Below are 24,626 nucleotides of genomic sequence, written 5' to 3' on the forward strand. Positions count from 1 at the left end.
GTTCGTGTCAAATTTGAATAGGGTTTTTAGGGCAACGCTAAATGTATCTTCACAATTAAACTGCAGCTGTCATGGTTTTTGAGACAGTCACTACAGTCCCATTAGTTTTCATTGCAGCCTCGTTTGAATGCTTCAGTGGTGAAAATGCGTACGGATCGGGGTTAGTCACCGATAGGCTACTAAGCTAAGCTCTGAGCACAGAGCACTGAGCACAGAGATGGATGGCTGGCTGATACTGCCTGAGCCTAGATGAGATAATGACTTGGAATTAAATAAAAACTAATCTAATAAAAAAAGTTATATTTTATCAAAGTTGGAATATTTAGGGAATATTTAAATATAAGTTGGAATATTTTATCAAAGTTGGTTTATAAATAAGTGATAAGCAGTAATAGGCAGTCACTATCATCATTGGAGTTTTATTAATTGCATATATTCATCATGCTAAGAACAAATACACTGCTCAAAAAAATAAAGCGAACACTAAAATAACACATCCTAGATCTGAATGAATGAAATATTCTTATTAAATACTTTTTTCTTTACATAGTTGAATGTGCTGACAACAAAATCACACAAATTATCAATGGAAATCAAATTTATCAACCCATGGAGGTCTGGATTTGGAGTCACACTCAAAATTAAAGTGGAAAACCACACTACAGGCTGTAGTGTGTGAGGCTCAGTAGTGTGTGTGGCCTCCACGTGCCTGTATGACCTCCCTACAACACCTGGACATGCTCTTGATGAGGTGGTGGATGGTCTCCTGAGGGATCTCCTCCCAGACCTGGACTAAAGCATCCACCAACTCCTGGACAGTCTGTGGTGCAACGTGGCGTTGGTGGATGGAGCGAGACATGATGTCCCAGAAGTGCTCAATTGGATTCAGGTCTGGGGAACGGGCGGAACAGTCCATAGCATCAATGCCTTCCTCTTGCAGGAACTGCTGACACACTCCAGCCACATGAGGTCTAGCATTGTCTTGCATTAGGAGAAACCCAGGGCCAACCGCACCAGCATATGGTCTCAGGATCTCATCTCGGTACCTAATGGCAGTCAGACTACCTCTGGCGAGCACATGGAGGGCTGTGCAGCCCCCCAAAGAAATGCCACCCCACACCATGACTGACCCACCGCCAAACCGGTCATGCTGGAGGATGTTGCAGGCAGCAGAACGTTCTCCACGGCGTCTCCAGACTGTCACGTTTGTCACATGTGCTCAGTGTGAACCTGCTTTCATCTGTGAAGAGCACAGGGCGCCGGTGGCGAATTTGCCAATCTTGGTGTTCTCTGGCAAATGCCAAACGTCCTGCACGGTGTTGGGTTGTAAGCACAACCCCCACCTGTGGACGTCGGGCCCTCATACCACCCTCATGGAGTCTGTTTCTGACCGTTTGAGCAGACACATGCACATTTGTGGCCTGCTGGAGGTCATTTTGCAGGGCTCTGGCAGTGCTCCTCCTGCTCCTCCTTGCACAAAGGCATAGGTAGCGGTCCTGCTGCTGGGTTGTTGCCCTCCTATGGCCTCCTCCACGTCTTCTGATGTACTGGCCTGTCTCCTGGTAGCGCCTCCATGCTCTGGACACTATGCTGACAGACACAGCAAACCTTCTTGTCACAGCTCGCATTGATGTGTCATCCTGGATGAGCTGCACTACCTGAGCCCCTTGTGTGGGTTGTAGACTCCGTCTCATGCTACCACTAGAGTGAAAGCACCGCCAGCATTCAAAAGTGACCAAAATATCAGCCAGGAAGCATAGGAACTGAGAAGTGGTCTGTGGTTATCACATGCAGAACCACTCCTTTATTGGGGGTGTCTTGCTAATTACCTATAATTTCCACCTGTTGGCTATTCCATTTGATTCAGCATGTGAAATGTATTGTCAATCAGTGTTGCTTCCTAAGTGGACAGTTTGATTTCACAGAAGTGTGATTGACTTGGAGTTACATTTTGTTGTTTAAGTGTTCCCTTTATTTTTTTGAGCAGTGTATGTAATGTACACAAACACAATATTTTATTTAAAACCTCTTAGGGCTAAGGTCCTTTTTTCAGAATTTCCGCCTGACTGATGTGCCCAAAGTAAACTGCCTGTTACTCAGGCCCAGAAGCCAGGATATGCATATAATTGATATCATTGAATAGAACAGTTAGAAGTTTGTAGAAATGTTAACATAATGTATGAGACAATAACACAACTGATACGGTAGCCGAAAATCAAAAGAAAAACCAAACAGAATTATTTTTTTGGGAGATCACATGCTCTTGCAATGGAAAACTATGGGTCCTATGTAATTCCAGCTCCCAGATTGCAATTCATATGGCTTCAACTAGATGTCAACAGTCTTTGTTCAAGGTTTCAGGCTTGTTTCTTCCAAAACTAGGAAGACATTTGAGTTTTGGTACAAAGAGTCAGTCTATGGGAAATCAGTCTATGGGCGCGCAACGAAGAGGACGCGCACTTTTTAATTTTACTTTTCTATTGAACATACTTCTTTCCGTATGAAATATTATAGTTTATTTACATTTTAAGGTACCTGAGGATTAAATAGCAAAGTAGTTTGACTTGTTTTAACAAAGTTTAGCAGTAGCTTTTTGGATTCCTTTGTTTGCATGTTGAACGAGTGGATTACTGAAATCGATGGTGCCAACTAAACAGGCTTTTTGGGTTATAAAGAAGGATTGTATCTAACAAAACGACCATGCATGTTGTAGCTGGGACCCTCGGGATTGCAAACAGAGGAATATTTTCAAAAAGTAAGGTTATTTAATCGCTATTTGTGATTTTATTATGTTTGTGCTGGTTGAAAAATATGTTGACGTCCATTCACCGGATGTTGTCGACAGGTGTCCTGCTGACGGGACGCCTAGCCCTATTAAGTAAAGTCATGCTAATAAATTATGGTTAGCAAACTTCTTCATGATCGGAGAGCTAATGTAGGCTCATGCGATTAGTTGTAAGTAACAAGAAAATTTCCAAGGACATAGACATATTGGCTTAAAGATTAAATTCTTGTTACTCTAACTGCACTGTCCAATTTACAGTAGCTATTACAGTGAAAGCATACCATGCTATTGTTTGAGGAGAGTGCACAATTTTGAACATGAAAAGCTATTAATAAACAAATTAGGCACATTTGGGCAGTCTTGATTAAAAAAATTAACAGAAATACAATGGTTCTTTGGATCAGTATAAAACTTTGCACATACACTGCTGCCAACTAGTGGCCAAAATCTAAAATACTTTGTATTATCGGGGCGGCAGGGTAGCCTAGTGGTTAGACCGTTGGACTAGTAACCAGAAGGTTGCAAGTTAAAATCCCCGAGCTGACGAGGTACAAATCTGTCATTCTGCCCCTGAACAGGCAGTTAACCCACTGTTCCTAGGCCGTCATTGAAAATAAGAATTTGTTCTTAACTGACTTGCCTAGTTAAATAAAGATAAAATAAAAATTGTCTTTTACCAGATCTATTGTGTTTTTTCTCCTACATTCCTTTCACATTTCCACAAACTTCAAAGTGGTTCCATTCAAATATTACCAAGAATTTGCTACAGGCAGTTAGATTTGGGTCTCTCATTTTAGGCGAAAATTGAAGAAAAGGGGAGGATCCTTAAGAGGTTTTACTAAGTAAACATAATGGGCAGTCACTACCATAATGTGTTTTATTCTGTGTTCTTACAGCATTCAACCTACAATGCATTTATAAAATAAATAATCGAAACCGAAATTGAAAACCTGTGATTATTTTTCAAAGGACGAACCTAAACCAAATTAACCTCAAAAAGCAATAATCGCTCAGCACTAATATTTTGGGTTTTAGCAATCTAATTTTAGCAATCTAGGTAATGTGTTTTGAGTTCTCACTATCTCAGCAGTGACGGAAAAAGTCATAGTAAAATATTACTCAAGTAAAATTTCAAAAGTATTTGGTTTTATATATACTTAAGTATCAAAAGTAAAAGTATAAATCATTTCAAATTCCTTATATTAGGCAACCAGACGGCACCATTTTCTTTTTTTTCTTTTTTACGGATAGCCAGGGGCACACTGCAACCCTCAGACATAATTTACAAACAAAGCATGTGTGTTTAGTGAGTCTGCCAGATCAGAGGCAGTAGGGGTGACCAGAGATGTTCTCTTGATGTGTGTGAATGGAACATTTTCCTGTCCTGCTAAGCATTCAAAATGTAACGAGTTCTTTTGGGTGTCAGGGAAAATGTATGGAGTAAAAAGTACATTATTTTCTTTAGGAATGTTGTGAAGTAAAAAGTAAAGTAAGCAAAAATATAAATAATAAAGTAAAGTACAGCTACCCCCAAAAAATACTTAGGTAGTACTTTAAAAATGTTAACTTAAGTACTTTACACCACTGTATCTCAGGTTGTGAATTATATAGCTGAGGCCTAGGCCAATATGCACAAAAAAGATTAAGACAAATTCATTTCTAAAGAGACAAAAATACATCTAATCATTCTTGATCCTATTTTGACAGGTAGCACATCAATTTCAATTATGCATTCCCTGAAAATGTTAGATGAAATAGCTAATGTATTTCTTGAATCATACAGCTCTGCCGCTAATGGAAAATAACTATATTTTATTTAATTGTATTATTGTTATCGAGCAAAATGGGTCAATTTATCATGACATTCCTTTTTGCCCATAACACCCAACAAATAAGAGCAAACTTGGCCATTCTTATGACAGATTTATCTGGGGTTATCAACTATGTGGAACTGGTAACAAATGGCTAACAAATTACAGTAGAATAGTCTGTCATCATGTGCTTCAGGGTTTTCTTAGTAGTTCTGTTCTCACAGTATCAACCTAAATAATCCTATAACATTTCCTGGGTAGCTAAACACGAATCTGTCAATTTCAATTTCCCACACCACATTAGTGTCTCGGTAATTTATTGAATAGTTTACCAGAGGCGTTAAAATGTCTTTAAAGCGGGGGAGTGAGAAAGAAACAGAAAAATCTAAAATCATCAAGAAATCATACTGTGAACTGCCCCTGTTCCTCATTTTAGTGAATCCCCACTCCTGTAATCCACAGGAAATACAAGATTATTTCCATTAAAAAAAAAATAGCTGGTGAATGTAGGCCAAGCTGGTTCCACTGCATATGCCGGAGACAATACAATCAAATCCAATGCCAGCGAACTGTGTCTTCCTCTTTCTCTGTTGAAGATTGGCAATTTTGCAGGTTTATATGATTTGGCAAGTTCACCCATTTGTTTTGATAATACAAGTCAGCCTTCCCCGAGCTTTTAAAGGGAAGGAAAGACACAAGTCATGAAAAAACATGCAATTTATTACGACCGACAAAACTGCAGTCAGCAAAACTGTCCTGTGTCATTAGGGCCAGGGCCAAATGGGTCCTGTAGCTGTCAGAATGGAATAGGCCTAAGTCTTGTGGAAAGGTGTACTGAGGTAGATAGTCAATTCTGAAAGTGATCATATTCTGTCCACAGATGTGGAAATGACACAAACAAAATCATGTTTGACTGCAAATTCCATTCCCTGGGGGGAGCCTTTGTGGAAGTCTATGATTGCGTTTTTTTGTGATTATTGCTATCACTGCGGGGATAACGAGAAGCTGCCAGTGTTTGTTGGCTGCAGTGGGTTAATGCCAGAGCTTACTGCATGCCAGGGCCCCTTAGCTAAGGAGCTGTGGCGAATTCACAGCCCTGGGTTTGATATTGAGCCTTTTGGTTCCAAGCCAGACCAGGCGAATGGCAGCACAATGCCATTAGCCCCCTGACATTGTAGATAGAAATAGCTGACGAACAGCTGTCTCAAAGACATACCCCATGGCAGACAGCACTCCCTCTCCTCGCTTCGTCTTTGATAAGGCCAAAGTAAAAAATAACAGGTTTACAGTACCTTATCAACGGTAAGCCAGACAAGAGACGTGAGGGACGTGCATGTACAGCGTAACTGCACCATTAATTTGCATAATGGCTTCTCAAAACCTTGTTATAGTTTGTCTTAAGTATCCATTTCCTTCCACATCCACTCTGCTACTATATTGCATGTCTCCCCTGAGTGTTCTCTGACAACATCTCCAAACCTGTCTTGGTCTCCAGATGACAGCATCAGGTTAATTGCAAATTGAGGACAATGCATGAAATTGTGGAGATGATAGATGCAAGACTAGATGAGGCAAGGTGTGGGGGAAATGGGCTTACAAAGAGAATCCCCAACATCCGACTGTGAAATCAAAATATCACCTTGGTCTAGGGGTAACTTTGGGGAGCAATTGAATATTTCTTTGAAGAGGGCTCGAACAACTCTGACAGAAACATGGACTGGCAAAATACATCTCCATTTTGAAATTGTTGAACAGCAAGGAGTTATATGCACCAACTAATTATTCTGCACTAACAGATTTGATGGCTAGTCTGTAAAGAAAACGGTTGTTACAGCTAGTATTTTAAATGGAAATGAACATGAATGAAAATCAATAACACAATAATCAGAAGAAAGATAAACTAATGTTTCCTGTGAGATTTCTTGTTGCCAACAATCATTCTCGACTTATAATGTGGGGTATTGCCAGAGTCCTTGCTAAACTACCACAATATTCAAGGATTACATTGCAATAATGACGTCACTGGTTGACAGAGGCTGCTGTACAAGAAAAAGATTACCAAAATGATTGTGTGCACAGCCTTAAATTGAATATCAATCAAGCCAATAAAGCTGAAAATGTCAATTAAGACAAAGCACAATGCAGAAACTGCACTATATTATGTAGTAGACACAAATATCTTGGCTAGTTAGCATATGAAGGCGTATGTGCTTAACCCAATTTAGAAAATGTGGCTAATGATTGCTGTTCAGCAAGTTGAGGATAATTATACCACCACAGTGAGGTCACATGGCTGTGGGACTATACTCATCTCTACAGGAAGATAAGCAGCTCAGAAGACCCTCAATACACGGTCGCCATAGTGACATTCACCGCTGGGTGCTGATCGCTAACCTCAGTATTTTCAGATTACAGGTAGGTGGGGATGGAACACAAAATGTCTCATCATTCATTTCGTTTTCCAAATGTGCAAACATCAGGCAGCCATACTGGTAATTTATGTACATCCACATCTCCCATGAGTCATTCAAAAATGTATTTAGTGCTATATTTGAAATGAGGACGAGGGAGAAAACCCACAGCTTGATTGGCATGCTGCAGCAGGTGTTGTTTTAAGTTAAGTGAGCAGTGCACCTCTGCTCTGGAAATTTGTGCGGATTTGATACAGTCCAGTAACTTCGGATTTCAAATTAAATCAAACCTTATTTGTCACATGCACCGAATACAACAAGTGTAGACCTTGCCATGAAATGCTTACTTACAAGCCCTTAACCAACAGTGCAGTTCAAGAAGAGTTAAGAAAAGATTGACCAAATAAACTAAAGTAAAAAAAATATATAAAAAGTAACACAATAACGAAGTTATATACAGTGTTAAGGAGAGCAGCTACACTAGCTGACAACATGGAAGGGACAAACACCATGGCTGAGAAAGATTGTATCAGGGCGTTTGAGGCAAAGTACTGGGTAGAGTTCCCCTCCAACAAATGAGAGAATGTCACGATGTTCATAATAATGGTCGGACCAAGGCGCAGCGTACGTAGAGTTCCACATTATTTATTAAAGAAAGTGAAACTTAGAAGAAAAAAAAGAAAAAAACAAAGAATAAACGAACCATGACGACAATGCAGTGCTAACAGGCAACTAAACAAACAATATCCCATAACCCACAGGTGGAAGAAATGCTACCTAAGTGTGATTCCCAATTAGAGACAACAATAGCCAGCTGCCTCTAATTGGGAATCATACCTAAACCCCAACATAGAAAAAACAACCTAGAACCCCACATATAAAAGATAAACTAGACTAACCCCCTTAGTCACGCCCTGACCTACTCTACCATAGAAAATAAAGGCTTTCTATGGTCAGGACGTGACAGAGAAAGGTTTTCTGCAATAAGTATGTGATCATTTACACTCTTGCTGATTTATACAAAGGGTCATTGGTTAAAACCACATTCCAGCTGGTGGCTATTCCACAAGTTACAACCAGCTAAATCTATGATGTTAAAATGCCTATTTACTCTGTTCCATCTGACCGTGGAATCCACTGTCTCATCAGCCCAGCCAAGCAATTTTTTTAACTTGATCTCCACTATAAAAATCATCTAGACATTATCTCACATTTCTTTTAGACTAACATTTAGTTTTCAACCGCAGAGATTTGTCTAAACCTTACTGTCTGTCCCTCCTACATTTGCAACATTGTTTCAATATTCAAATTTGATCTCCAGCTGTTCCATAGTAATGAACAAGTCGGGAAGAGACAGACAGGCAGGCAGTGTTTCTCAGCCAGTTGAAATCATGAATCAGCTGGCATAATTTTTATGGCTATATACAAAGAAATGTAAATTGAAAAAAGCTTCAGTTTGTAGTGATTGTGTTGTTGGCTAGCTCCTCTGAACAACAGTGTCCTGACAAGTGACTGTAAGTCAGCCAGCTAACAAGCAAGGGATAAGAACGTTGCCAGCCAGTATAGCAATGGAACATTTAGAATGAATGTCTGGGTCGTGTCTCTGGCTGTCACGCATTGACCTTAGAGATCCTTTTAATTCTCTATTTTGGTTAGGTCGGGGTGTGACTAGGGTGGGCAATCTAGTTTTCCTATTTCTTTGTTTGGCCTGGTATAGTTCCCAATCAGAGGCAGCTGTCTATTGTTGTCTCTGATTGGGGATCATACTCTGGCAGCCTTTTTCCCACCTTAGTTTGTGGGATCTTGATTTTGTATAGTTGCTGTGTGGTCTGCAGAACTTTACGTTCGTTTTGTATAATTTTTTTTTCAGTGTTCGTTTTAATAAAAGTAAGATGTTCGCTGCACCTTGGTCCAATCCTTCAAACAACGAGCGTAACAGAAGATCCCACCAACAACAAAGGACCGAGCAGCGTGGCCAGGAGGAGCAGGGATCCTGGGCCCGGGAGAAAAGGTGGTGGAGGACATAATGGACATGGGAGGAGGTTATGGCAGGGGACAAGACCCTGCCATGGAAGCAGGCAGAGGCAGGGAAGCAGGATCAACGACGACTCCGGGGATCGCAACCACAACGCAAGCACGAAAGGCAGCCCCCCCCAAAAAATTTGGGGGGGGCACACGGGGTGGTTGGCAGAGCCAGGTTTCAGACCAGAGCCAACTCCCCGCACTTGCTTAAAGGAGCGTGTGACCGTTCAGGCACCATGTTATGCGGTGATACGCACTGTGTCTCCAGTGCCCATTCACAGCCCGGTATGCTCGGTGCCATCTCCCCGCACATGCCATGTGAAAATGAGCATCCAGCCAGGACGGGTTGTGCCAGCTCTACGCTCCAGACCTCCAGTGCGCCTCCACAGCCCAGTATATCCTGTGCCAGCTCCACGCACCCGGCCTCCAGTGCGTCTCCCCAGCCTGGTACTCCCTGTCTGTGCCAGCTCCACGCACCCGGCCTCCAGTGCGTCTCCCCAGCCTGGTAAAATGTGTGCCGGCTCCACGCACCAGGCTACAAGTACGCCTACGCAGTCCGGATCCTCCTGTGAGGGTTCCCAGTCCGAAGCCTTCTGCGGCGGTCTGTGGTCCGGAGCCTCCAGCGACGGTTCCCAGTCCGGAGCCTTCTGCGACGATCTACGGTCCCCGGCGATGATCTACAGTCCAGAGAATATTATGTGTGTTGTATATACTCCTGAGACCTAGTCATAAAGATATTTATATATATTAGTGGGGAGAACAAGTATTTTATACACTGCCGATATTGCAGGTTTTCCTACTTACAAAGCATGTAGAGGTCTGTAATATTTTATCATAGGTACACTTCAACTGTGAGAGAAGAAAATCACATTGTGGGATTTTGAAGTAATTCATTTGCATTTTATTGCATGACATAAGTATTAACCAACACAAAAACATCTTATGGCGTTCTGCATTAGCATCGAACAGCCCCTGTGATATGCAGCTTTTCAGGGAAGCTAGAAACCAATATACACAGGCAGTTAGAAAAGCCAAGGCTAGCTTTTTCATGCAGACATTTGCTTCCTGCAACACTAACTCAAAAAAGTCCATGGAGAATAAGAACACCTCCTCCCAGCTGCCCACTGCACTGAAGATAGGAAACACTGTCACCACTGATAAATCCACTATAACTGAGAATTTCAATAAGCATTGTTCTACCTGGCTACCCCTACCCCGGTCAACAGCACTGCACCACCCACAGCAACTCGCCCAAGCCTTCCCCATTTCTCCTTCTCCCAAATCCAGTCAGCTGATGATCTAAAAGAGCTGCAAAATATGGACCCCTACAAATCAGCCGGGCTAGACAATCTGGACCCTGTCTTTCTAAAATGATTGTTGCCACCCCTATTACTAGCCTGTTCAACCTCTCTTTCGTGTCGTCTGAGATACCCAAAGATTGGAAAGCAGCTGCGGTCATCCCCCTCTTCAAAGGGGGGGACACTCTTGACCCAAACTGCTACAGACCTATATCTATCCTACCCTGCCTTTCTAAGGTCTTCGAAAGCCAAGTCAACAAACAGATTACCGACCATTTCGAATCTCACAATACCCTCTCTGCTATGCAATCTGGTTTCAGAGCTGGTCATTGGTGCACCTCAGCCACGCTCAAGGTCCTAAACGATATCTTAATCGCCATCGATAAGAAACATTACTGTGCAGATTGATTCATTGATCTGGCCGAGGCTTTCTACGCTGTCAATCACCACATCCTCATCGGCAGACTCGACAGCCTTGGTTTCTCAAATGATTGCCTCGCCTGGTTCACCAACTACTTCTCTGATAGAGTTCAGTGTGCCAAATAGGAGGGTCTGTTGTCCGGACCTCTGGCAGTCTCTATGGGGGTGCCACAGGGTTCAATTCTTGGACCGACTCTCTTCTCTGTATACATCAATGATGTCGCTCTTGCTGCTGGTGAGTCTCTGATCCACCTCTACGTAGACGACACCATTCTGTATACTTCTGGCCCTTCTTTGGACACTGTGTTAACAACCCTCCAGGCAAGCTTCAATGCCATACAACTCTCCTTCCGTGGCCTCCAACTGCTCTTAAACTCAAGTAAAACTAAATGCATACTATTCAATCGATCACTACCCGCACCTGCTCGCCCATCCAGCATCACTACTCTGGACGGCTCTGACTTAGAATACGTGGACAACTACAAATACCTAGGTGTCTGGCTAGACTGTAAACTCTCCATCCAGACTCACATTAAGCATCTCCAATCCAAAATTAAATCTAGAATCGGCTTCCTATATCGCAACAAAGCATCCTTCACTCATGCTGCCAAACATACCCTCGTAAAACTGACCATCCTACCGATCCTCGACTTCGGTGATGTCATCTATAAAATAGCCTCCAACACTCTACTCAACAAACTGGATGCAGTCTATCACAGTGCCATCCGTTTTGTCACCAAAGCCCCATACACTACCCACCATTGCGACCTGTACGCTCTCGTTGGTTGGCCCTCGCTTCATACTCGTCGCCAAACCCACTGGCTACAGGTTATCTTCAAGTCTCTGCTAGGTAAAGCCCCGCCTGATCTCAGCAAACCGGTCACCATAGCAGCACCCACTCGAAGCACGTGCTCCAGCAGGTATATAAATAAAATTTTAAAAATCACTCCGGACAGACACAAGTAAAAACTCATTACATAAATGTTGCAGCAGCCCAGGCTATACCTAAACATTAGAGATCTGACATGCTGTATGGGATGAACATGCATCAATGATTTTAGTCCTTGCTTGGACTAAATTATTCTTAGTCCTTACTTGGACTAACTCTCCAACAACACCATCCATCCATGATGAGCCTGTCCTGCACTGAAGTCTATGAACACCTCAACCCCTGTCCTGCACTGAAGTCAAGCCTCTGAACACCTCAATTCATGCCTCATACCCTCATTCAATCACTGCTGTGATCCCTTCCCAACACTGTAAGTAGCCCTCTCATTCCCATTCCCCATAATATTATACAATAAATGTCTTTATTAAATGCTTTAGGTTAAAATAATTAGTCTTTGGTGATTTTTGAAACATGCTTTGTCATCTCTGTGCGGTCTGCGCCTATACTGGTGGTCTCCCATCCTCCTCAATTTTTCAAGTCAATAGCCTCTACTGTGTTATGGGTATGCTTGTCATCGGCAAGGAATCAGCAGTTTTTTAAGATAAAATAAACGTAATAGAGCTAAGCACAGGCAAATTCCTAGAAAAACTGGTTTAGTCTGCTTTCCAACAGACACTGGGAGAAAAATTCACCTTTCAGCAGGACAATAACCTAAATATACACTATTGCTTACCAAGACGACATTGCATGTTTGTCAGTGGCCCAGTTAAATCTGCTTGAAAATCTATAGCAGCACTTGAAAATGGATGTCTAGCCAGGATCAACAACCAACTTGACAGAGCTTGAAGAATTTTTAAAAGAATAATGTGCATAATTTTTTTTATTGGTAGTTAGTGTAGACAACTTTTTTTTTGTCATTCTCACTGAGATATCATATTAACATGGCATAAGCCATGGCAAAATATGTATAATTTTAGGGATTTTTTAAAGCTTTATTTAGACAGTTTAGTCTCATTGAGATACAAACTATTTGTCAAGAGACACCTGGTCCAACCAAGACAGCAGGAGGAGAGAATAATAATGTTTCAGAAAAATCTGACATAACAACTTACTGACATAGACACACCATAAACAAAATGTGACATACACACATACAGTATGTTACAATTACAGAAACATACAAGCATCATAGATACAAATCTATCATATGTACCACCGCATGAAGTCCTAATGACAATCAAATTCCTCAGTAACATGTGACTCAACCAAACTTTTAAACTCCTCCAAGGAAATAAGATCTTGGAGTTTCAAGATCAGCTGGAGACAATTCCAAGACCACGGAGCTGAGTAACTAAAACACTTTTTTCCCCATGATCCGTTCTGATTTTAGGAACTGTTAAAAGTAAATAGGAGTGTAACTTGTATTTATTTTCTGACCTAAAATAAAAGCGTCAGTTGTAGCTTTAAAAAATTGCTTTAAAACTGCAAAAAATGATCTCCATCCCAAAGCTAAATGGGTAGAATTGCAGGAAATTAGCTATAAAACGGCAAAAAAAATAATCTTTGTCCCATGGAATAATCTGTAGAATAAGAGCTGCTGGAAAACATGTGGCGAGACAGCATTTGCCCCAGTACTTTTCAATCTGGTAGGCGCCGCCACACCACTCAAAGCTGCACCACTGAACGCGTTTATCAGACATATGTCACATTCAAAACAACTGGGAAATCTTTTTGAGCAGTTAACCAACTCTGAATTCAATGTCGGAAACTCTGACATCTTTCTAGCGCTCAGACTTTCCGACCTGAAGATCACTGACATCATGATGTGACCTTTTTTTTCCCCCCAGAGTTCCAAGTTTTCTTGAAAGCACCATTATTCAATAGTTCATGTCATAGAAAAACTTTTGCAACGGAAAAGAAAGCAGGCGTTTCTTGTTGGACAATTTGACATAGCACCTCACCCAATTTCCCTTTCCTCTCTTTTGTCTAGTCTAGGAAAACCCTGTCCCTAGGATTTTAAGCAGTAACCCCCACGCTCGCTGCAACAGGTGGTTTCACAGTAGTCTTCTAGCTACAGCTTACAGGGCCTATAAACCACACCTCTCAACAACTAAGTTTGGTTGCACCAGCACCTCGTTGCTTGACTCTGCACTTGTTTTATTCTTGGCTCACGCTCCTCTTCAGTCTGTGGAATAGTCATCACAAAGGTTAACACTAGCTTCCTTAGCCACAAACTCATAAACCACACCCATCCCTACAATTTGTATTCTTAAAATCTGATTTTAAACCTAGCCTTAACCCTAACATTAACCACACTGCTAACCTTATGCCTAACCCTAACCTTAAACTAATACCCCAAAAAACATTTTTGTGGCTGTGGAATCTGACTTTGTGGCTATACAGAAAGAAGCTAGTGGAAACCATGTGGAATCCTGCCGGAATCTGACTTTGTGGCTGTGTTATTTAGTGGAAACCCTTCTCTCCTGCCTGCCTCATGAAAGAATGAACACAAATGTTCATGGCAAACAAGGTACTATATGTTTTCATAAAAGCAGTTTAGTCATCCTCTAAAACTATCTAGAATTATCCAATCTATAGCTAGGTCACAAAATTACCAATGTTATATTTAGAGTAGCCTAGCTAGATAGCTAGCTAACTTCAGCTAGCTAGGTTGATGCAATCATGCAGCCAGCAGCTAATATTAATAATTTAGACTCACTGAATAAATGTATTTGGCACAGGATAAAGAAGATGCAATTATCTGCTGCTGCTATCCAAGGCCAATGGATACTGAAGTGCCTGAAAAGGTTAGTCAGCCAGTTTGTTAGTCCATTAATGTTTGTTGGCATATTATTATATTTCCACTGCTGGTGATTATTCACAAATATTTGTGGCACAAATTACACTGTCATAAAAGTACAAAAATCAACAAATTCGCCACAGAGCAGTCGGCACAGATCAATTGAAAAGATTTGTCCAACCATAACAAAATGGATGGCTTTATGCAGAAAGAGAGAATTGGTAGATTCTGGCACCACCATACCTTTCACAAATATGATAGGCAGCCATGGTGTCAGTCTTTTTCGACTAGCAGGTTAGGTTAGAATAGAGTGCAATGGAATGAGTGACATTCAATAAAATCTACTTCATTAAAACGGGGATATTGTTTTCAATTAAAATGTTGATTTAATGATTGAATATATAGATTTAACAGGCAATCAGTTCCTACAGTGAGCGCCAGGGAACCAATCAGGACAACACAAGGTTAGTGGTATTATTACTTACACATAAAAAAATACTTTGCTACCAAGTCTACTGTGTATAGTGTTAAATGTAACCCTGCCTTACATAAAGCTTCCAGAATGAATAAATGCAGAAGAGCACTGTAATGAGATGAATAATACTAATACTTTTCTACACTGAAACCTGTCTCTTTTTTATTTGTCAAGGCAACTGCTTAACAGTGTGTGTGTGTAAAGACTGAAATTACTATTTAAAAATACACTGTAACCATTCTTTGCATAACGCTCACCCCTGCCATAGGAGTTCACTAAACCACAGAGTATGTTGTCCATTGAAGTTGTCCTCTGGCTCTTTTGATACCAGATTCATAATGAATTACAACAAGGTTTGTGGTAGTTTGAAAGTGTTTTTCAGCCTCAGGTCAGGAGAGTTTAGAATTCACATGACCCGACAAGAAAACCCCCAGACCTATAGTCATAGCACAGATGAAAAGGGAAGCTATCTATAATAATAATAATAATACATCTTTTGAACCTGTGGTGCCACCTCTGTGTAAAATTGCAGGAAATTAACTTCAAAACAAAAAAAATATCTCCGCCGTCAAGAGGGGGGCCACTAAAATTATTTGCTGTGAGGTAGACGATCCAAAGGCCTTCACAAGACCCTGAATGACCAGGCCTGTGTTGATCCAGCTTTGCACAATCACATGGATTCTGTTTACATATGTCTAATGGTTAACCCTATATTGATTCTGCTTACTACTTCTAAGAAAACAGTATAGATACTGGAAAATTCTCAAGGTACTGGAAAATGTTCAATAGTCGGTGGCACCCCCAACCAAATCTCATTAGGGCCCCCAAAAGGCTAGAGTTGGCCCTGCGTAATCAACAGGTGTAACAAATGGACTGGGTGGGGGGCGAATTTGACCGTGTCAATAGGACTTGAGGGCAGTGGGTTCTGAAAAACAATGACAAAATAAATATTAAAAATAATATTTTGGGGGAAATTATACCACCAGCCAAAACAGCACTTTGGAGACTGGAAGTGCAAATGAGCATGAGCATGTGCAAAGGTAAAGTCCTATCTGTGCACTTGCCTGTATAGGAGCTTCTTCCATCATAAGCACCTTAGTTCCATCATAAGCACAGCCAACATTTAGAATCGTATCATTTAATCAGACATAAACCACTCTTATTATACTTTAAATTGGCAAAGCAACGTTGGACTCATAGTTAATACAACTTTTTATAGTGAGTGTAAGAATAATAAGAAAGTGTTTTACCTGAGAAAGACGTTTTCGCCTTGCCTGACGGTAATATTGTCCATCACTTTACTATCGGTTTGGGATTCCCCTTGACTGTGGACAGGCAAACCTGCGGGGACAAGAAACAGCAGTCTGAAAGACAGAACCACCAGGCACTTCCAAGACACGGTAAAGTATCCACAAATACCCATCTTCGGTTTATAAATCCCACTGCTTGTCGAGACAATGCTTCCGTTGTTTTAAAAGGCAAATGCGTATAGCGGTCCTGTGGAGCGAGCGCGGGTTAGTTAATAGCCTACTGTTCATCTGTTAATCCAAATATGTTTTCCAGGTACAGCATAATCTATGCAAGAGGGTAGCTATCCTTACTGCGCACTCCAAAATATATTGTCAGCCTGTTCCATTCTGTTCCGCAGTTCGCATGGAAATGTTTACTTTTCCTTTCCGAATGGTCCAAATACTTGTATTGATGATGACATTGCGCAATTTCACGTTCATGGAAAATTAACGGTTGCGGTCGTGGACAGCACGCAGAGCAAACCTAAAACAGGTATTTCGGTTGAGATGACGTGATAAAACTTAAACACACCACTGGTGCCAAATCCGAAGAAGAGAGCACAAACAACAACACACATGATTGATTATCTCTTGTGATTGACTCTATACAATATAGTTTTAGTGATCTCCACCATCCCTTCAGCACTTGGGGTTTGTTGCACATTTCAAATAGGCAGGGATAGCAGCACTAATATCCTTTTCTATTTTCACTCAAAACCAAAAACCAGTATCAGGTTCATTGAATCGATTATTTTTCCCTATCTTTGCAAGTATGCACCACCAATTTGAGTTTGTTGCTAAACCCCCTCACAGTAAGAACTCTGGCAAGAAGAGGGAGGGGGGGGGGGGGGGGGTTGTCATGGTAGCAGGGACCTTGGTGAATAGCTCTGTACAGGTGTGTGGACATTACTGTTAATCAAGGATGCAATTGTAAACATGGATCAACTGTGTGTGTTTTGATGCAGATGCTATAGACTAGACCTACAGATAGACTATATTGTTCAAACCTTGAATCTGGGAAATTGAAGTGAAATTGCTGGGTATGACTCAACTGTTTTGGTGGTGTGGATGAAGGCATGCGGACTAAATATACTGCCCATGACTCATAACATGTATTTTCACACCCCTGGCTATTACATTTGTGTCAATCATCTAATAGCAGTGCATTTATATTCTTACCCCTTCTCCCCAATTGGTAGTTACAGTCTTGTCACATCGCTGAAACTCCTGTACGGACTCGGGAGAGGTGAAGGTCGAGAGTCATGCATTCGCAGAAACACGACCATTCCAAGCCACACTGCTTCTTGACACACTGCTCGCTTATCCCTGAAGCCAGCCGCACCAATGTGTCGGAGGAAACACTGTATAACTGGCAACCGTGTCATTATGCAGGCGGCCGGCCCGCCACGGAAGTCATTAGAGCGCGATGGGACAAGGACATCCCGTCCGGCCAAACCCTTCCCTAACCCGGACGACGCTGGGGCCAATTGTGCGTCGCCTCATGGGTCTCCCAGTCGCGGCCGGCTTCGACACAGCCTGGGATCGACCCCGAATCTGTAGTGTTGCCTCAAGCACTGCAGTGCCTTAGACCGCTGCACCACTCGGGAGGCCTAATAGCAGTGCATTTATATAGCCTAAGCGAGCCATCATTCCAGGAGTTCCATTATTGATTCCTAAAAATAATTTGTGCAGCCAAAGTTTAAATGAGTGTGAAGGGTAGGTCCCTAAAAATGTGCAGTTCAACGACAGTTATTTTGTGGAAGACTCTCCTATACACATTAAGCCCATCTTTTAAGGATGGCCAAATTAAATTATAGGCAGTCATTATTAAAAGTATGGAACAGGAAACACTTTGAAACCAAAAACAAGTGTTTTTATAGTAGAAATGCAGTTACAACCTCCATTTTGTGACTACTGAACATGACCCTGTGTCTGTCAATCACAATGACGCAATCACAGAATGAGATTCTATTTATATGGACACAACCACCAATCAGGGAACAGAAACACATCCACATAGTTGAACAATTACTGTAGCAGGTATGCAATGAGCAATTACCACTGGGTGGATAGTTTGCTTTTGTACATTATCAATACCATTCAACAACTAACTACTTGCTCAATGTCTTTCTTTATGCATTATTAAACAAACAAATAGGTTTCATATAGTTTTAGCACCTAAAGTAAAGGCATACACGATTGCAACTTTCTTACCATATTTATTGCTGATATCAGTCCTATGAGTCAGTAAAAATATTTATTTTCAGCCATTTTATAAAAGCTGGGTGTGCTTGATTATGTTTATAACCCAAAATGTTCCCTGAAGTAGAAATTATCCTTTGTGATACACGCAAACATATTTACCACATACAGTATATGTCATCGGAGCCATTGAAACTCAGTGAACAATAGATTGCAATTTGCTTAATCTAGCCTATTTTAGGTCCTCAACAAAAGGCACGCATATACACAGTCTGTCACAGTTCATGTAAAGTAATTTATGTGGCAGCTAAGTGTATGTCAGTCTGTACTTCTGTCTGGGCCAGTCATAAAAGGGGAAGGTCCTCCATGGTCATTAGCCCGGCTGATGATGCTTATTTTTGTTCAGTGTAATTACTTCCCATTAGATCTTTTGAAAAGCCAATACAGTACATTTGAATGTTTTACTGAGTTTTCCCATAGTGTGGAATAACTGGAATTGCTTTTGGAGCGTCCGGAAAGGTGCGCGACCGCAATATGCTCGTCTAGAGTTTTGAGTTCCAGGAAAATAACTAAAATTAGGAGTAAGCAAACAAGACGTGAAAAATGTCCAGAGAGGCATCAGTCACCAAAAGGAGTCTGTTGAAGAAGACGGTGGTTGTGGCTTTGGAGAGGGACTCTAAGTGGCTCGGGATTCGGAATGTGATGGTGTGGCCCCGCCCCACAGGGATGGAGTCATCTCCCAGATCTCAATCATAGGAGGGGCTCAAGAAATCAACAAGAGAGAAGGCCCTATAGCTCAAGGTGGCCGGTGGACATGTTGGAAGTGGAAGAGACCATTAGTTTCTAATAAAAAGATTGATGCCGATGAACCCCTCTTTATCACCCCTTGGTAATGTCTCCCTGACTGGAAGGCAAGGCAGATTACGGAAGGCAGATTAAGTGCACTTTGCAGTGACACTATATTCAGCCATCACAGTGTGGGGGCAGTAAAGGTATTGGGCAGTATGAGCACCAACTCGTTTTGAGAGATGAACATGCGTTCTACCTGACCACAGGTTAGGCGGGAGTTACATGTATTTTCTAAAGTGTCTTCGTTTGAATCTGTCTCTGCGAGACAGTTGTGTGGGAAGAGAGAATAGCTGCGCTCTGTACAGTATATCATTCTATAGGGAGCATATCTCATATATCTCTTGAAACACTCAATACCGCAGTGCTGCATGTCTCCAGCATGGGCAGTCAAGCAAGCATCATCACCACAAAAAAAAAAAAATATGTAGCCTGGTACTGTTTTGAATCTATTCACATGCAGTTGCCAACGCGCTGATAAGAAAATTGACTTTATTGCTGTATCTTTAATCGAGTCTAAGGCTGCATTTACACAGGCAGCCCAATTCTGATATTCTCTTATTGGTATTTTGACTAATCACATCAGATCATTTTCAGATCAGCTCTTTTTCACAGATTGGTCGAAAGAAAAAACAAGATCAGAATTGGGCTGCCTGTGTAAACGCAGCCTTAGAGGCAATAGAAGATTTATACTGGGACTATTAGGGGAGAACCAGCTTAATGAGAATTGTGAGGATGTGTGTGTGTGATTATTTTACCTCAGCACTTTTGAGGGTGAGCGACATCCAGCGACACAACAGCTGCTCCGCTTCGAAGGTTTGTTTCCCTCGACGATTGCACTTTAATAAACACGTTTTGCTGTTCTAAGGGCTTTTGCAGTAGATCATTGTAAAAGTGTCCGCTTGAGACGGGACTGTGCACATGGCTATTCGTTATAGGGTTCTATTCTCATGGACAAAATACCATCTTCTTGGACGAGATTTCCCTCTGGAGGGAGAAAAAGCTGCTCTCTGTCACTAATAATGTACCATCATGAACCCATAATGATATATAAACTTTAGCTGCTTTCACGCCTAGTTCATTTCACTCTGACTATCAAAGACACAGAAACACAGAGTTTGGTAAGGTTTTGTTAGAACTTAATTTTGTGAGTTAAAATACATTTTCCAACAGTAGTGCACTGTTTGTCATCATTCTTGTTCATGCAGATGGAGTCATGGTCAGCTAACTCATAACATGTGTAGTAGGCCTTACATAGCCGTCTCCAATGAATATGGAGCACAGTCATAAGGCATCTAAAAATATATATTTCTACATCTCTTTCACAGTTTATAAAGTAGAAAAGTGTATGTGCAGCGCAGGGCCATCTGGTTCACTGTGTTTCCCTTTTCAATTCCCCGACTTTGATTCGTCAATCATCTTTAATGTGCTTTTGATTGAATGCTGTTACATAGCTCCTTTGCTGTGTCATTCTGTATCTGTAATAATAACACAGTGGGTTTATGAAAGTATTCCAAATGAGCTCACTCGGTAGTCTGAGAAGTCAGACGGAAAAAAGAAAACATAAGTCAGTCCAGAAGTGAACCCTTTCACAGAACCAACCTTGACACTTTCACAGAACCAACCATAAGCCTTTCACAGAAAACACAGCTGATTTCATCTGAACAGAACTGATCTGAAGTAAAACGGCTGAGTACACCGTTTATGAAAGACAGAGGTGTAAGTATGGACCGCTTTACCGGTCAATTGATAAGACCTCAACATCAAAGATGAGGTGGCTGTTGCTTAAGCCCACCACCACAGTTATTTTTCTACCTTCTTGCTAAGAATACCATAACCCTTCATTAAGCTCTAAACCAAACCACATTTTCCTCTTCTTTATCTCACCTCTTCTGCAATATTACTTATAATTACCCACTTGTCATATTTCTCCTTTTTTAACCTCAATGTGATGAGCCCCAACCTGGTCTCAGAGCATTTTGTATTATTCTGTTCATACACCCGAGACACTCCATTTTATTTTTTTATTTCACCTTTATTTAACCAGGTATTTAACACGTTCTCATTTACAACTGCGACCTGGCCAAGATAAAGCAAAGCAGTGTGATACAAACAACACAGAGTTACACATGGAATAAACAAGCGTACAGTCAATAACACAATATGTGAGGAGGTAGGCAATAAATAGGCCATAGTAGCGAAGTAATTACAATTTAGCAGATTAACACTGGAGTGATAAATGAGCAGATGATGATGTGCAAGTAAATTTATTCAGTATGATATCTTAGGTTTGATATGGTTACATAAGACAGATGGTTACTTAGGAGGTTGGTTGGTCGAGGTTGATGGGTGGGCGTATAACGTGAATGTCTAGCAACCCAAAGGCTGCGAGTTTCTTCACAGACAACTTTAGGATTTTAGCTAAATAGCAACTTTTCAACTACTTACATTTTTTTCTACTTTGCAACTACTTAGCATGTTAGCTAACCCTTCCCTTAACCCTAACCGTACTAATTTAGCGAGCCCTTTGCCTAACCCTAACCGTAACCCTTTTAGCTAACCCATCCCCTAACCCTACCCTTAACCCTAACCTCTAACCCTAACTCCTAGCCTAGCTAACTTTAGCAAGCTAGCTAACGTTAGCCACCTAGTCACCTACCTAGAATTCGTAAATATCATACGTTTTGCAAATTTGTAACATATTGTATGTTTTGCAAATTTGTAACATGTAATACACATTGCAATTCATAACATATTATACAAAATTGGTGATGGACATCCACAAATGAATATATGCCATACGAAACATTACATATCATACATAAATGTAGTGTCTTGGATTTACGTACAGAATAATACAAAAATGTTCTGAGACCAGGTTGTAAGACCTTAATCACCATGGAAACCCCGCCAATGTGGAGGATGCAAGTGTTGTGCTGTAATGAGCCTACTCCTATTGAATTCACAGCATCCACAGACGTGTTAGCTATGCTTCCAGTACAAAAAAAAAAAAAAAACAATGCTGTTTTTGTGTCCTTTCTCTCTCTCTCTCTCTCTCTCTCTCAATGTGACTAGTAATTATGGGGTTTCATTTGCACTCGCCTTACTGAAGGGATGCTGCCTGCCTCCCTGCTCTAGCCTGTAAGTGCTTCAGTGAAATGCGAAAGGAAGTACAAAGTTATTAAGACCAAGGGATTGTAGGAAAGGGCTTGTTATGGAGAAGAACACAATGGGAAATTGTATACTGCTTGATCTCTGAATCTCCTATGTATACATCACCATAGATATCTCAGCATACAGTACCAATTATGTTTTTATCCTTTACAACACTCCAAAGGTTTGTCGAGAAATGTCACACCACGCCCTGAGAAGGGGAAAACACACAACAACAAAAATCCTCACCTTGGTTTCTAGCAAACTACCCTGCCAGACAGAAGCGACATTCACATGCTTGTTATTTTCCCTTATCTCGTTGATAGTAACTCCTGTGTTCAGAGGTTGGTTGCGATGTGCAAGAACAGACACAATGATTGGCAGCCACCAGTACTGTGAAAACACACACATCGGCACGAGTCGACACCTGCCTTAACAAAACATTTGCATTCAGCACTGAAAAGCATAGATAGACAGAGTACATGTGGGGGGAGGGGGAGTGATGATAACCAAGGAACTTTTCCTACGCTGTGTAATTAATATTTTTCCCAGTGCAAAATAAAGATAAGGACTCCATTAAGCCCTTAAAACATTCCGAGATAATGGATTTTTTGGGGCAGTTGACGGAGCGGCTCATGTGGGACAGGTGAGATTTACTCCTAGGCTCCGTCGGCGCAGCGACAGCAGCCAGCGCCAAGACAACTAGTGCAGGATTCCGCCACCGGAGAAGAAGTCAGAGGCATTTGATGCACCGTTGGCACCAAAGGCAAATTAGATTATGGAGAGGGGGAATGGAATTTATTATTTCGCTGACAGATTTACAGATAACCGCTGCATAGAATACAGGCAAAAGGGCTGTAAAACCCATCATCTGTGGAGTGAATTACACACCGCTTGGAACAACTTGTTTGGTTTAGGAAATCCACACAACCCCCTTTGATTTACCTGCTTCCCACATCCCTCTTCAATTTTCTCACTGGCTTGCCTTCTCTTTTTCTCTCTCTCTTACTCACTTGCTCTTTCTCGCTTTCTTTTTCTCTCTCTTTCCAAGGGTGAACAGAAAGGATGGTGGTATTTGTCACTGCCTTGACTCAAGGCTCTAGTAGTCTTTCATCTGTTGGTTAATCCATGATCGTTACCATCATCTGCAACCTTTGATCTTCTCTGTGGCCACAATAGGATCATGTCTATGCCAGGCCTATGTTTTGACTGCTGCACAGTACATTTCTTGGGTGAAATAGGGAAATCTGAATATGACTGGATGGATATTACTATCTAAGACCACTGGTCGTCCTATACTCCCTTAGCAATAACACAGAGGGGTCACACATAGCTGCCCTGCCAATGCAGTAGTAAAGCTGTCAGAACTATTTATTTCACCTTGGGAAATCTGAGACAACCAATAATAACACTAAATGTAATGTCTGCGGACCATCCATTTGAAAATGATTAAAATCACATTTTTCACTTCCGTTGATCTTTCTATATGTCTGGGGTAGTGGGAGTGGCCAATGGTGTGGTTTTAAAGGGCGTCCTCTTGGCCGCAGATAGAATATTTTGCTGTATTAAACCACATTTCCTGCAATTCAACAGATTTGCCATGGGGCTGAGAGATCATGTGCAGTTTTAAAGTGAATTTCCTGCAATTCTACACCATGCCATGCTTATGCAATCTGAGTGACGCCAACAAAATGGCATGATATTTTGGGAATTCTTGATTCTCCCTGACTGTTTATTTTTCATTTTGGTGATTGTTCTTCAAAAAATAAAGTTGAAGTCAGAAGTTTATATACACCTTAGCCAAATACATTTAAACTCAGTTTTTCACAATTCCCGACATATAATCCTAGTAAAATATCCTTGTTGTATGTCAGTTAGGATCACCACTTTATTTTAAGAATGTGAAATGTCAGAATAATAGTAGAGAGAATTATTTATTTCATCTTTTAATTTAACTACGCAAGTCAGTTAAGAACAAATTCTTATTTTCAATGACAGCCTAGGAACAGTGGGTTAACTGCCTGTTCAGGGGCAGAATGACAGATCGGGGGTTTGAACGGGGTTTGAGCTTGCAACCTTCCGGTTACTAGTCCAACGCTCTAACCACTAGGCTACCCTGCCGCCCCTTTCATCACATTCCCAGTGGGTCAGAAGTTTACATACTCAATTAGTATTTGGTAGCATTTCCTTTAAATTGTTTAACTTGGGTCAAACGTTTCAGGTAG

The 24,626-nt window shown here is 41.3% G+C and overlaps 1 protein-coding gene across 7 annotated transcripts in view; it reads right to left on the reverse strand.

Annotated features, from left to right (window-relative positions):
- The window catches only part of LOC110538899 (opioid-binding protein/cell adhesion molecule), a 560,346-nt gene that overhangs the window by 194,304 nt on the left and 341,416 nt on the right, over positions 1-24,626 (reverse strand). Inside the window, exons 1-3 of one of the 7 annotated variants that reach the window (XM_036937614.1) lie at positions 16,513-16,854; positions 16,331-16,408; positions 16,162-16,252 (exon numbers count right to left, since the gene is read on the reverse strand). In XM_036937614.1, the coding sequence (XP_036793509.1) occupies positions 16,162-16,252; positions 16,331-16,334 (95 nt within the window). In that variant the 5' untranslated portion in view covers positions 16,335-16,408; positions 16,513-16,854. Of the gene's footprint in view, positions 1-16,161; positions 16,855-24,626 lie in introns of those variants that run through there. The other 6 variants (XM_036937610.1, XM_036937616.1, XM_036937611.1 and 3 more) reach the window with 6 other exon arrangements.

The sequence above is a fragment of the Oncorhynchus mykiss genome, chromosome 12 (genome assembly GCF_013265735.2).
Source record: "Oncorhynchus mykiss isolate Arlee chromosome 12, USDA_OmykA_1.1, whole genome shotgun sequence".
In the NCBI taxonomy this organism is placed as follows: Eukaryota; Metazoa; Chordata; class Actinopteri; order Salmoniformes; family Salmonidae; genus Oncorhynchus; species Oncorhynchus mykiss.